Source organism: Haliotis cracherodii, unplaced genomic scaffold (assembly GCF_022045235.1).
Source record: "Haliotis cracherodii isolate W230 unplaced genomic scaffold, xgHalCrac1.p SCAF_3, whole genome shotgun sequence".
NCBI lineage: Eukaryota > Metazoa > Mollusca > Gastropoda > Lepetellida > Haliotidae > Haliotis > Haliotis cracherodii.
This window is the reverse complement of record NW_027266286.1, coordinates 21,410,363-21,425,980: the sequence shown is the minus strand read 5'-3', so window position 1 is coordinate 21,425,980 and position 15,618 is coordinate 21,410,363. Positions and strand designations below refer to the sequence as shown.

Genomic DNA, 15,618 nt, shown 5'->3' with positions numbered 1-15,618 from the left:
CACGAATATGTTATATTCTAATACACATTTTGGCGTAATGCTGAAAGTTCTGGCATCCACACGTCATTTAATTAATAACCAATCACTAAAATATGCAAGGATAATACAGAATGACGGGGATCTCGCATATAAAACAATGACGTGGATATACACACATGTACACTAACATGACCTGCATCATATCCGGGAGTCAGTTATGCTTCGTGCATCACAGTGGCACCCAAGGGCATATGAACACAGGAGATAACGTGTAGGCAAAATGATTGTGTGTGGCGTTACCATCACGTTCATTGCAGATCACCTGCTGATTATGATGTTATTACTAAAACTACATGATCAGTATCAGATCAGATCCTCGTTGGTAAATATCTGGTTAAAGCCAACTGAAAATCAATCTTCTCTCTCGGTAAATGATGTGTAATTTCCCAGTAAATGATATGGTTTATTTGGACATTGAGACAATACCTAGTACTGAGGCAAATACGTTAAACTATTAATTTTTTATCTGTGTTTAACAAACTCTACATTTTAGTGCATATAGGATATAATGATAGGAATCACCACTCTAGGTTTACTTGAACAGTGAATTTCATGACTGTTGTCATGAGTTCTAGTCCCATGGCCACTTGAACAGTGACTTGAAATACTATTGTCATGAGTTCTTGTCCCATGGCCACTTGAACAGTGACTTGAAATAATATCGTCATGAGTTGTAGTCCCATGTCCACTTGAACAGTGACTTGAAATACTATTGTCACGAGTTCTAGTCCCATGTCCACTTGAACAGTGACTTGAAATACTATTGTCACGAGTTCTAGTCCCATGTCCACTTAAACAGTGACTTGAAATACTATTGTTTGTAATGAGTTCTAGTCCCATGTCCACTTGAACAGTGACTTGAAATACTATTGTCATGAGTTCTTGTCCCATGGCCACTTGAACAGTGACTTGAAATGCTATTGTCTTGAGTTCTTGTCCCATGTCCACTTGAACAGTGACTTGCAATACTATTGTCTTGAGTTCTTGTCCCATGTCCACATGAACAGTTACTTGAAAAACTATTGTAATGAGTTCTAGTCCCTTGTCCACTTGAACAGTGACTTGAAAAAAATATTGTAATGAGTTCTAGTCCCTTGTCCACTTGAACAGTGACTTGAAATACTATTGTCACGAGTTCTAGTTCCATGTCCACTTGAACAGTGACTTGAAATACTATTGTCATGAGTTTTGTCCCATGTCCACTTGAACAGTGACTTGAATTACTATTGTCATTTGTTCTAGTCCCATATCTACTTGAACAGTGACTTGAAATACTATTGTCATGAGTTCTAGTCCTGTGTTCACAAAAAACACGGAAGCGAATCCGACACATTTTATCATGGGATTTAGTTTTGCACTGATAGTGCTTCTTGATTTGTCGAGCGCCATACCCGTGTTCGTTGTTTACATCAAAGCGGTCTGGGATGCTTGCCTCCTACATGTCATACTGCTGTGGCATACTGTGATGTATCTGAAATAATTTCAACGCGTCATTACCATCACTCACTCACGCACTCACTCAAGATAAAAGCAGGATTGTGTTTGAGAGATAAGTTTAGTGAAGATCAAATCTCAGTGATATCGAAACACTACCTTGAGATATGTCAATTGATTTTATGTAAGTTTGAAATAAATGGGATACTATTATGTTCTTCCCATCAGTACATTGATATTATTGATATCTTTGTAATATATGCAAAATTAATAATCAAGAGACCATTTACTGCTCTACTCCGTTTGGAGATTACAGCAAAGTCATTAGGTCATGAGATTATCAATTTACAAACGGAGCATACGTTTGTCACGAATTGATGGTAACACGTTGAACTGTCGTGAGGTCAAAAGTTGTTTTTGTACATGACGGTAATGTTCAAAGCTGTTTCTGATGTCTGTTTATAACTACTTGGTGTAGTGGTCTAATTCATTAGTAGTTCGTAAAGCTAAACTGGGCGGCAATAGAAAGTATGTGTCGAGTTCCATGATCGATAAAAAAAATAACAAGAAGAGGTTCTGTTGTGAATTAGAAAATAATCTAGGGAGGGGTAACAAATGATTGATCAACCACAGTTTGAATGAAATTGTGCAACAACGGGTAATGTAAGCTCAAGGTAAACAATGGTGGGGTAAGAAATTTCATTTTCAAAAGTTGTCTGAAACATCACCAAAAACACCAAGTTCATTGTCGACACAGTTGCCTTCAATAGCGTGTATGACCTCCAGCTGCCTCAATGCATGCTGTGATACGCCGCCTCAACGATGACGTCAGTCTTCTGATGACGTGGACTGGAATCCGTTGCCACTCGTCTCTCAGGGCCTGCTGCAATTCTTGTGTGTTGACGGGAGGCTGATGGGGTGCTCTAATCTGTCTGTCAAGATGGTCCCGCATATGTTCAATAGTTTTCATATCGGGTGAGTGGGCAGACCAGGTCAGCACTCGACGCAAATTTCTCACTTGCCAGCGTCGAACCTGCCTCGCCCATCGCAGTCTCAGGCGTCGACGTTGAGCAGTCAGTACCATTCCTCGGAAAGGACGATACGCTCGGATTCCAGCAGCACGAAGTCGTCCTCACGCTGTTGCTGCCTACTCCGTCGCCGTTACGAATCTGTTTCGCAGGTGAATGAGCCGTATCTGACCGTCTTCCAGTGGTGTTGTCACTCGGGGTCGTCCGGTCCTAGGCCTGCCCTGTGTCCTCCCTGTCTGCCTGTACCGTTGAATCAGCCTGGCTACTGCCCCCATTTCGGCCATACCGATCTCTCTCTCTCTCTCTCTCTCTCTCTCTCTCTCTCTCTCTCTCTCTCTCTCTCTCTCTCTCTCTCTCTCTCTCTCTCTCTCTCTCTCTCTCTCTCTCCTGTGACAGTCGTGGCACTTTTTTGTGTGCTTTCATCACGTGTGGTTATACACTGCAGACGAACGCATTTATACAGCTAACATGCACGTGCAGTTTATGCCATAGGCGGGAAAACTGTTTCACCATTTTTTGGTCACCGCACGAGCGCCGTCAAAGGTACCTGTTCCTGGGCAGTCATATTCCCAATACCCACTTTCCACTAGTTATCGCTGTTTGGGGGAAAATTACAAATTGCCAACCTATACTTTCTTTTGCCGCTTAGTTTATATAATCGAAGCTATCCTAACGGTCGATACTCACGACCGAGACACTGACCAATTGCAAATTGAGGAATCCCTTGGTGATGGTTTCTAGGATGAACCTGCAAGTATATTCCATCTGGCGCCGCTACAAACACTCTGTACGCTATGTATACATATGTTTATCTACATATCAGTTCGCTTGATACACGTTCGGCACCTTCTTCTGTACCTGGAAAAATGTCAATAACAGTAAATCAGTCACAATGCACGGCTTGTTTTTGTCTGTGGTGTTCTTTGTTAGATCTGATTTTTGTTTTGTTTTGCGTTTCTCATCATTAGTCGATCAAAAATATTGTCCCGATAGAGAGAACAGTCTTCATAGCACCGGTACCGATATTCGTTATTTGACACTGTTTTGTGTTTTACTATCATTAATTGTGATGTGCAAGGACATTAATCACGTTCGTGACTTTATTGATAAAGATTATAGTTACAATTTTAGACAAGGTTTGGCCTCTAAGGTTTGAAGAGAGGTATCCCTTTGACATCAGCAATGGCTGTCAAACGCTTTGCTAGTAGCACCGATGAGGAAATATCTGATAATAAGCAAAATGGGCGAAATGGCTACCAGAAAGTGTAAACTTATCGGCATAATAAATTCCTTATGGTGTTTTTAATGTGACACCGTATACGTCAACGAAAGACACCATAACTAATAATATCATCCCGCCCTGGTAATAATATACGTTTTTACTCTTTAACGAATAAAGTCCACGCTGTATTTCAAACAAGGGAAGTAAATTTCTTCATGTCGTTTTGTTGTTTTCCGCCATTAAGCTCTGAAAACAAACAGCAAACGCTGCAATAGAGCACAATAACGATAAAATTGGAAAACTATCTTCAAACACCGACAGTCAGCTCAGGAGGTTTGTTGATATTTTTCCATAAACGTCTTTCGACCGACCACTCACTCTGCAGCTGATCAACATGGCGATGAGTGAGTGAGTGAGTGAGTGAGTATGGTTTACGCCGCTTTTAGCAATATTCACGGCGGGGGACAACAGAAATGGGCTTCACACATTGTACCCATGTGGGAAATCGAGCCGGGTCATCGGCGTGACGAGCGAACGCTTTAACCTCTAGGCTACCCAACCGCCCACATGGCGATGAGAAACACACACAAACATATTGACGGCCTTAACGGATGTACGGGATAACGCCGGCACCAGCGCCTGAGGGTCACAGCAGCCTACAGAATGAGTCAGTAAATTATATATTAATCTGCTTTTTTATCAATTTGTTTTTAAATAAAAATATATATTAAAGTAAAGAAGCACAAACTTTAAATTCTTTAATTTTTTAATTTTTATTTATTTATTTATTTCTAAAAGTCTGGCACAAAAACACTAGTGATATAAAGAATACCCAACTGGTCATTCTCATTGCCATCTCTTGTTTAGTTTATGACATACAGAATTAAATGACATTTTTTAAAAGACTGAATTTTGACACCAATGATAGGCATTACCTATATTCAGTAACAATAGATCCGTAAACATTGGAACGGAGCGACAAAAGCTGAGTAATAAACAAGAGTGCACAACAATTTATTAATAACACTAAACCTTTTAAAAAGTTAATACTGTATACTTCTCCTTAACATCAAAGCCAAAACCAGTTCCATAATAATAGGAAATATCTGATAAAAGCACAATCCACTGCACGATTCCGACTATATTATAAGATGGTTATTGAACCACTATCAAATAGAAATGATACCACTGTGGGCACCCGTCACAAACACATGCAAAGGCAAGTCAGTTGTACACTGAAAAAAATACGGGAAGATTTTAAAAGCTTTATTGAGGTTGAATACGGTAACCTTCAACAAACAACTTTTGAGCAAGAGTCGTATAAGAAGCGATTTAAAAGAAAGGGGGGTCAGGCATGGAGAAATAGCTGACAACGTGCAATCGTACCGCGACGGCGGGAATCTTTGCTCATAATACCAATCACTGGAATGTCTGGCCCATGTCATTTAGGGATGTGCTGTTTTCTTTTCATCCAAATACTTTGTTCCAATCAGAAGGTAATCGAGAAAACGAAATTTTATTCTTTAGTGACTGAATCTTATAACATCTCAGGGCGGTCGGGTAGCCTAGTGGTTAAAGCGCTCGCTCGTCACGCCGAAGACCCGGGTTCGATTCCCGACATGGGTACAATGTGTGAAGCCCATTTCTGGTGTCCCCCGCCATGATATTGCTGGAATTTTGCTAAAAAAGCGGCGTAAAACCATACTCACTCACTCACTATAACATCTCATTTTAAGTAACTACTAATCATCTAGAAATTTCAGCTCACTCAAATTTAATATTGTTTTTTTAAACATCTCAAGATTCATGATTTATCACTCGCTTAAGTACTGTCATAGTTCATCTAACTGTCAAAATGGTAAGATAAACAGGAACTGATTATACTACACTGTTTGTGCGAAGTGAGTGAGTGAGTTGGGTTTAACGCCACTTTTAACAGTATTACAGTGATATGACTGCGTGGGAGAAAAGTCCGAAGTGATGCAGGTCAAAGACGTTTACCATTTCGTTGAAACCCACGAGCACGGGTATGGTGCTGACAAACCTAGAAAAATAATCGGGGCGAACCGGGATTCGAACCCCCAGTCATAGGTTTCTGGCGTGCCTAAGGGACGCAACTTGTACAGCGATTTGCGGCGCCTTATGTGTCAGCAAAGTGGTGAACAAATAAACAAAAGTCAGTAACATCAAGGTAAGATTTGGTTAAGTTTCGAAGTACCTTAGACGACTGTGGAATATTGCTGAGTGCGGCGTTTACCAACAAACATATTCAATGTACATTTTTTAGAATGAACGTGTCTGGTTTCACGAGAAATCAGGCACCTCTTCTTCAACATTACATAAGCACGGAGACAGTTTGTTTCCTTGTTGTTTAACGCCACACTCGGCAGTATTACAGCCATATGGCAGGGGTCTGAAAATAAACGAGACAATCCAGTGATTGATATCATGAGCATCTATCTCCGCAATTGGGATACGATGAGATGCATCAACCAAGTCAGCGAGCCTGACCACACGATCCCGTTAGTCGCTTCTTACGGCAAGCATAGTCGCCTCCTAGGACAAGCATGGGTTGCTGAAGACCTATTCCAACCCGGATCTTCACGGGTCGCACCTGAACAGATGGAATGGGTGGTCCGTATGTCAGGTGTTAGCTAGAAGGGAGTCATCGTGTGTCGGGTGTTAATAGCACACCTCCACCCGGACACAGATAAAGTTTTCTACTTAACGGCGACACCAGACAGTACAGTCAATATCCAATAACACCATGTTTATCACCTGTGGCACACCTGATACACGACGTGGCTGGGCAAGTGATAATCATGGTTGACCAAGTAACTTGACTCGTTCGATAGAGGATAACAAAACACATAAATACAATTTTGAAAGATGAAATGTTTAAAACAAATGAATTCGTTAGTGAAAAAGTAAAAGTCCAATGTAATTGCAACATTAAAGGAAAACATATTTGTTTGTTTGTTGTGTAACGCCGCATCCAGCAATATTCCAGCTCTATGACGGCGGTGCGTTACAAGAATGGCGTTTAAGGTTAAGTATCTATAGTGGTTGTAGCAATCAAGGAGAAAGTGGGAAATTATATACAGTTACGGAAAGACGAAACCAAATTGAATTTGTTATGATAATATTTAGAATGACGCATAAAAATATACTTTATCTGAACATTGGTTATTTTTCTCTATTTCAGTTAAGGGGTGGGGCCGCCGAGGTGCATAAATTGCTGTCCAGTGTTGCGTCCTTTGGTGTGCCAGAAACCTATGGTCATGAGTTCGAATCCCGGTTCGCCTTGATTACGTTTCTAGATTTGTTGGCTCACCATACTTAGGTAACAAAAGTATAAGATTTACATCACATTGGGAATTTCTCCCACATCTTACGGACATGCCGTGATACAGTAATATAACTTTAATATTGTTCAAAGTCAGCGTTAAACAGTGACAGGACAAGTATCTGTATCTGACAACATACACTACAGGTAAAACATACTAATCAAACGTATCCAAATCAAGATAAATGATAGTGGCTGGTTGATGTGGATTATACAATGCATCAATGAATCTTTCAAAATAAATATACGAAGGGACATTCAAACATGATTTAAATATATAAAGTCGATGCAGGGAATAAGCAGTCTCGATTATCCGCCGAAACATATTCCACAGCATATCCTGCTCTACCGGTAGTGCGCGCCACTCACACAATATGAAACTCATGAAATAATTGCGATTTCAATAACTATAAGAAATCTTTAGTAAAAGCACATTCAATTGTATGATTCCGACTATATCATAAGCATATGTTTATGAATCACTATCAAATAGTGATGAAACCAGAGGTTCGCGAATCCTGCCCCACCGATGATATTCGTCTCAAACACATGCAAAAGCAAGTGAACTATTCACTTGAAAAAAACAAGAACACGGTAACATATGGTACAAGTCAAAACAAGAAATTGCATCGGACATCATTTTTGAAAGTTTGCCGGTGAAATATAAAATTACTCGTTATTCGTGTGCTTTGCGTTTATCTGTACTAATCTGTACCAAAAAACAACAAAAAACTTAAGGAATATTACCTCTCGCAATATATTTACGAAGGACGATACTCGGACGATTTCACTCATAACTCTACTGTCCGGATGAACGGGGTTTCACTGTATATTGTTAAGTTATATACACGTATAGTATTAAATAGCCACCAGTCTAAATTACTAGTAAGATAAAACATTCAAACTGTATCTGGCAGCAAACATTAATATTTTTGACTTGACACATTGAACACGATGCTCATCAGCGGGGTGTTGAAGTATCGAACGCTCTCGCGTGGCAGATCCCCGGGCACCTGTTGTTGCGAGGTGTGGGATGACGACGCCCGTAAAGTATAAAAGTCAGCCTGTCAGTAATTTCAGAATCATTTGCAGAGACAAGGAGAAAAGGTAAGTTGTCTTTCCTTCTACTACTTACATCAGTTGATGATTGGTTTTCACCGCTGTGAACAGTATTCCAGTTTTATCACAGCGTGTCTGCATACTGGGTAGGAAAGACCGATGTGATGCAGGCCTCAGACATGTACCGCTTTGGTGAAACCCACGAGCACGGGTATGGTGCTGACAAACCTTGTCCCACGAGCATGGGTATGGTGCTGTCAAACCTTGTCCCACGAGCACGGGTATGGTGCTGACTAACCTTGTCCCACGAGCACGGGTATGATGCTGACTAACCTTGACCCACGAGCACGGGTATGGTGCTGACAAACCTTGTCCCACGAGCATGGGTATGGTGCTGACTAACCTTGTCCCACGAGCACGGGTATGGTGCTGACTAACCTTGTCCCATGAGCACGGGTATGGTGCTGACTAACCTTGTCCCACGAGCATGGGTATGGTTCTGACTAACCTTGATCCACGAACATGGGTATGGTTCTGACTAACCTTGACCAACGAACACGGGTATGGTGCTAACTAACCTTGACCCACGAGCACGGGTATGGTGCTGACAAACCTTGTCCCACGAGCATGGGTATGGTGCTGACAAACCTTGACCCACGAGCACGGGTATGGTGCTGACAAACCTTGACCCACGAGCACGGGTATGGTGCTGACAAACCTTGACCAACGAGCATGGGTATGGTGCTGACTAATCTTGACCCACGAGCATGTGTATGGTGCTGACAAACCTTGACCCACGAGCACGGGTATGGTGCTGACTAACCTTGACCCATGAGCACGGGTATGGAGCTGACTAACCTTGACCCATGAGCACGGGTATGGTGCTGACTATCCTTGTCCCACGAACACGGGTATGGTGCTGACTAACCTTGACCCATGAGCACGGGTATGGAGCTGACTAACCTTGACCCATGAGCACGGGTATGGTGCTGACTAACCTTGACCCACGAGCATGGGTATGGTGCTGACTAACCTTGTCCCACGAGCACGGGTATGGTGCTGACAAACCTTGTCCCACGAGCACGGGTATGGTGCTGACAAACCTTCACCCACGAGCACGGGTATAATGCTGACAAACCTTGTCCCACGAGCATGGGTATGGTGCTGACAAACCTTGTCCCACGAGCATTGGTATGGTGCTGACAAACCTTGACCCACGAGCATGGGTATGGTGCTGACAAACCTTGACCCAAGAGCACGGGTATGGTGCTGACTAACCTTCACCCACGAGCACGGGTATAATGCTGACAAACCTTGAAACATAATCGGGGCGAACATGGATTCGAACAATTGATCATAGATTTCTGGCGTATCCAACGGACCCAAATATGCACCGAGGACTGCTGCGCCTCAGACGACTGTGCCACCCGTGCCCCTGGACACAAGTTCTGTTTGCCTCCCCATTTGTTTCGATCATTCCCGGTGCTATGGTAATGGTGTGTTTGTTATAAACACGTTCGCGTGTATTAAAGTGTTTCCAATCACTTTCTTTTAATTACACTATTTGCACTATTCAGCTTTCAACTGGATTTTGAAATATTGGATAGTAAAGTCATTCAACATAATGTGATCTTATCAGTACGTCTATACATAAACAAGTTGTTCGGGGAAAGCGCAGTGAGTATATTCAGTAAAACTAATTAATCAGGACAACTTTTTGCAAAGAAATTGTTCTGGCCCGCAATACGTATATAGGTACGTAGCGACGCCCCTTTGTAAATTTTAGATGTTTCTGGTGGTAATTGTCGGGAAAGAACGTTTCCTAAATAACGAGGCAATTCTGAGTGAAACGACTGCATGGGTTTGAATTACCATGTTGGAAATATAGCGTTTAAGTATTATTCATGCGCAATCGTATTTGTAACCTGTTTCAGTTTGGTGTGTAGAACAAGAAAAATATGTCATTTCTTTAGATTTAAATAAATAGTTCACGTTGGTAATGAATAAATAACTTAGGCACCACTTTCACGAATTCGTGCCCTTTCAATGTATAACAAGAACAATAGCAGTATTCTCATCGTTCATTGCTCCAGAAATTCTCCCTATTCCACGGATGCGGATGCATCCCCGCCCAAAAACACACACTATCCCCAATTTCTCCCTCCAACCAATTTTGTAAAGTTAGATTGATTTAATTCTGAAACCCGTAAAAAGATATTTAGCGGATGCATCCCCCACCAAAAAATACACACTCTCCCCAATTTCTCCCTCCATCCCATTTTGAAAAGTTTGATTTAATTCAGAAACCCAGAAAAATCTTTTTAGCACGCACTTTAAACAAATCTTGAAAATACGAGGCACTAAGAGACATTTTTCCCATTGATGTATGTTCAACGTACCGGTCTTCGAGTCTGTGTCGAAAATTGTTACCCATGATGGTATGTATCTTCAAGGCTACAGTACACCTGGTGGTTAAACACTGTTATTCGATGTGCAGAGTAGCGTCCCTTGAATGACAGCATCCGATAATATCAATTCTTGGTATGTCAGCATCATGATTGACATACTTTGACAGCTGAAATACGATAGACACTCACTCACTCAGCAGGTAGGTACAGCATTCGCCTAAGTTGGAGTAGCTTGGCAGTCGCGAACACTCTTGATTGCATCATAAAGATAGATCGCCATTACATCCAAAATGTCAAATATTACACTATGCTATTTCTAATCTAGACTGGACGGTTGGGTCGGCTAGTGGTTAAAGCGTTCGCTCGTCACGCCGAAGACCCGGGTTCGATTCCCGACATGGGTACAATGTGTGAGGCCCATTTCTGGTGTCCCCCGCCGTGATATTGTTGGGATATTTCTAAAAGTAGCGTAAAACCATACTCACTCACTCTAATCTAGACCAATTACTCATTTATAAGGGTCGATTGTATCACCGGTTAGTAAAAGAACCACATACACTTCTAGGAAACTCGGCTCAGGTGTAAGGCAAGCTCTGAATGAGAGTGAGTGAGTGAGTGAGTGAGTGAGTTTGGTTAACGCCTCTTTGAAGATAGTACATGTCTGTTTAATGTGGGAAGAAAGCCCAAAATGATGCAGCCTCAGACATTTACCGCTTTGGTTATACCCACGAGCATGGGTATGGTGCTGACAAATCTAGAAAAATAATCTTGGAAAATCGGGATTCGAACCCACAATCGTTGGTTTCTGGCGTGCCCAAGGAACACAACTCTGTACAGCGATTTGCGGCGCCGTAGGTGTCAGCAAAATGGTGAACAAAATAAACAAAAGTAAATAACATCAAGGTAAGAATTGGTCAAGTTTGATAAATAGAAATCTAATTCCACATCGCAGCTTGCAGTCTTGTAACTTTCTTCACTGAAGAAGTCATATAAGTATCCTACACTTCTAGATGAAGGTCGTGCTGTTGATGCTGGTGGCGTTGGTGGTGGTTCTACCAGATGTTAGCGGGTGGCGAGTGAGGCGCTGGTTCAGAGAGAGAGTCAAGGATCGGGTTAAAGCTTGGGCGTATAAAATACGTAAGTCTATGCCTGTTTCTTGAGTGTTTTAAACTAGGTTTCATGAATGACTGAATGGGTGGAAAGATTTTACGTCATATGTTAACAAAGAACCATATGAACAAGCTTCATGTATATCTCGGAACATTTGATCGCCTGAGTGACTGTCAGTGTCTGTCAATTGTCAGTAATAGTTCTCTAACCTGTCATTCAGCCATGTGAATTGTTAGACACTGTGTAAATAGCCACCACCAGCAGTGTGACATATCCAGTGTACGTGTGTACTTAACACAGGACAAGGGAAGCGCGACACCGACGGCCTTGACACCAACCAAGATGGGGAGTTAGATGAGACGGAACTGCAGCAGGTTCTGGAGGAGCGAGATGTGAAGAACCTGCTGGATGCCATGGACGGTGAGATGTCTGCAACCATATAATACCTGCATGCTTTCCCTCAACCGATTCTAGTATTCATACATTGTCTGCACTATTTCCCTCTTCTGTTATTTTCTTTCCCGCTGCCCGTTCTTCCATACGGCCTTTCATTACCATGACCCATTCTCTCCTAGTGGGGGCACGGGTGGCCCAGTCGTCTAAGGCGCCGCGATTCGCTGTGCAGTTGCGTCCCTTGGGCACGCCAGAAACCTATGATTTTGGATTCGAATCCCGGTTGGCCCCGATTTTGTTTCACTCACTCACTCACTCACTCTTCTAATGTTCGCAATCTCTTCATTAAATCGAACCCTCCATAGGATGCCAAGTAAGATGAACATTCTCACAAGTCCATCAGTGTGACGCTTCTAACTTCTCCGAACGAGCCAGCGATGCATTTGGAGCAGCACCTTATAATAATGAAAGCACTGTGTTTCTGTTAACGCTATCATTGAGTCACGTCTTTCAATAGGCGACACACATTTCTGACCTCAGAGTGACTAAAAACCCAGGCATCCTTCATTTCGACTTTGGTTCATCCAGCGGAGAGGGGTATCGAATCTGATTTTAATGAGATATTCCTCTCTACCCGAACTTGACTAGTGTCTGCAACATTTCTTCTAGCCAGTCCATTTGTAGTTTCTGCAGCATTTCCCACATATCCATTCAAGAAAATAATCTGCCACCTCACTCCCATTCTTGAATAGGGTCTGCAAACTTTCTTAAAGTCAGTTCCTGAATACCTTCTACAGCCTTTTCCTCAACCTTTCGTGTAAAGTGGGTGCCTGCAATTGTCGCATTGTACTTTATGTACATATAACGATAAAGACTGCGTAATAAACAAGAGTACACGGTGATATATTAATTATACTGAATCTTATTTAAAATTGTATCTGCAAGATATCTCTCAAAATGTATCTCTCAAAATGAATAATGGGGCGGTGGGGTAGCCTAGTGGTTAAAGCGTTCGCTCGTCATGCAGAAGACCCGGGTTCGATTCCCGACATGGGTACAATGTGTAAAGCCCATTTCGGGTGTCCCCCGCCGTGCTATTGCTGAAATATTGCTAAAAGCGGCGTAAAACCATACTCACTTACTCCAAATGAATAAGCGACAAAACCATGTCCATAGTCATAAGACATTTCTGGAGAAAGACGAGTCTCTTGTACGATTCCGACTCTATCATAAGCGTGTTTACTAATCTTTCTAAGAAACACTGACACCAGCTGTTCGATCTACAGCTATACAGAGCTACTTGTGCGATAATGTCAATATTGTTTCACATTGCAGTTGACGACACCATTTCAGTCGAGGAGTTCGAGAGAAACCTCCGTGAAATGGATGATACAGATTTAGGTAAGACGAGTTGTATGATGTTTACGGTACAATATTCTCTATTGGTACCTTTCAGTTTCTTATACGGGTTTGTTACGTTCGCCAACGTGTCCATTTGCGTTGACGTGGACACTCTCACCCTTAATTCCTTGTTCAAAAAGATTCTGATTAATTAGTGTCTATGTATATTTAAGTATTGCCCCATCAATCCTGATATCCTGATATAAGACACGTGAAGATCCGGGTCAGAATAGGTCTTGAGCAACCAAAGCTTGTCGTAAGAGGCTACTAACGGGATCGGGTGGTCAGGCTCGCTGACTTGGTTGATGCATCTCATCGTGTCCCAATTGTGTAGATCGATGCTGAGGAGTCTGACCCAGACTCGATTTTTCACAGGTCGCCGGAATAGCTGGGATATTGCTGAGTACGACGTTAAACAACAAACAAACCTAAAATATACTGATATAGTACCATGACAAGTTCACGGTTGATTTGATCAAGTGTGACACTACAAATGTGAACTTTTTGAAATGGATTAATCTTATGTTATGTTCATATGTACGGAGGACTTATTATCTCCTACGTAGGACTTATTATTTCCTACGTAGGACTTACTATCTCCTACGTAGGACTTATTATCTTCTACGGAGGACTTACTATCTCCTACGTAGGACTTAATATCTCCTACGTATAGTTAGTAAGATAGTAAGCCCTAAGTAGAAGATAATAAGACCTACGTAGGAGATATTAAGTCCTACGTAGGAGATAGTAAGTCCTCCGTAGAAGATAGTAAGTAAGTTTATGCACCATTTTTATACACTGTGAACATACATTGCCTCAAAGCGGGTCAGTAAGGATGTGTGTTTATATTTCAGATGACCAGTAGGGCGGCATTGTTCCAGGTTGCGAGTGAGCCAGGAACTGTTCCTGTTGTCTCAACTGTACCGCGGCACTCAAATAAAAAGATAAATCAGCCACTTGACTATGTGTCCTGGTATGTTTGTATGTAATGGAAACTGGCCAAACTAGCTTGGGATAGGATTTCTTATATATTGACATAAAAAACATTGGTGATTTTTGCAGTCTTGGTTTATGCCAGTCAGCAATAGTTCAATATATCGGGACGACCTGCTCATAATGGAGTGTAGCTTGCATTCCACGATAATGCTGCTCGCTGACTAAAAGACAGGTATTGACCACCCTATCGTCACAAATGTTATATTTGGGACCATACTTTCTTAGCAATCCAACCCACCAAGCCAAAAAATGGCGTTGTGTATTCGGAGCTTTCGGCCATGTCAGCCGTGCCCAGTCACACTTGACAGGGGGTAAATGACCTACACTACCAGTTTTCGGACTCCATTTTGTAGACGATCTTTTACAACATCTGACAATTTTGGAAATATTTCAGTTATCAATTAATTAATATGGTGTCGTTTATTTTGAATTTGAATACACATAACAGCCAACTATACATTGAGGGGAGGAGGAGGGGAAACCAGAAATGGGCTTCACACATTGTACCCACGTAGGGAATGGAACACGGTCCTCCGGCGTGACAAGCAAACGCTCTAACCGCTTGGCTACCCCATTGTCTTTGGTGGTAACAAAAACAGGGGCAGTAACTGAGATAGACTTCTTCTTTAAGTTGTTTTAGTATCTGTGATTCTATAATAATTCTGATAACTTGTAATGCCTCTGAAACATTTCAGTGTCTCACGTGATGAGTAAAAAGGATTATCAAGAGAGAGTTTCAGCTGCGTTTATCTCATTCTACGAGCATGTTTAACCTAGAATATAACGTCTTTTCAATTATTCACCTTGGTATGAAAGGATAAGAAGAATAATAAACAACAAAATGACAGTGATTATTATCAGTATGAGTATGGTGATAATTTGTATCGACATAAACATGAATGAAAAGTGTCAATAACATTGTTAACAGAATGGAAATCGGCACACATATACAGTAAACTACGGTTATAACGAACTGACGGGTAAAACGAAGTTACTTTTTTGGTCCCGACTATTTGCTGTAGTTATGCTGCATATATGCTTATAGCGAACTACGGTTATAACGAACTAAAAAATTAGTAGTCCCTTTGAGTTCGTTATAACCGTAGTTTACTGTATGTTACAAATATTGTAACGTATGACAGTAGTAGTTACACCCGTTGTATTAGCAAGGATGTCACTGGG

General features: G+C 41.7%; 1 protein-coding gene and 1 pseudogene across 1 annotated transcript; one reads left to right on the top strand and one right to left on the bottom strand.

The window, feature by feature from the left end:
- LOC139475293 (uncharacterized) overlaps positions 1–15,618 on the bottom strand; it is a 107,529-nt pseudogene that overhangs the window by 30,043 nt on the left and 61,868 nt on the right.
- LOC139473990 (uncharacterized) lies at positions 8,133–14,305 on the top strand. Its single transcript, XM_071256854.1, has 5 exons — positions 8,133–8,176; positions 11,547–11,673; positions 11,947–12,066; positions 13,375–13,440; positions 14,295–14,305. Exons 2-5 carry the CDS (start codon positions 11,547–11,549, stop codon positions 14,303–14,305), a joined length of 324 nt encoding a protein of 107 aa, XP_071112955.1. The 5' UTR covers positions 8,133–8,176.

Coding starts and splice junctions, on each gene's coding strand:
- LOC139473990 (XM_071256854.1), top strand. CDS start 11,547: ATGAAGGTCGTGCTGTTGATGCTGGTGGCGTTGGTGGTGGTTCTACCA. Junction 11,674..11,946: donor AGCTTGGGCGTATAAAATAC/GTAAGTCTATGC, acceptor TACTTAACACAG/GACAAGGGAAGCGCGACACC. Junction 12,067..13,374: donor CCTGCTGGATGCCATGGACG/GTGAGATGTCTG, acceptor TTCACATTGCAG/TTGACGACACCATTTCAGTC.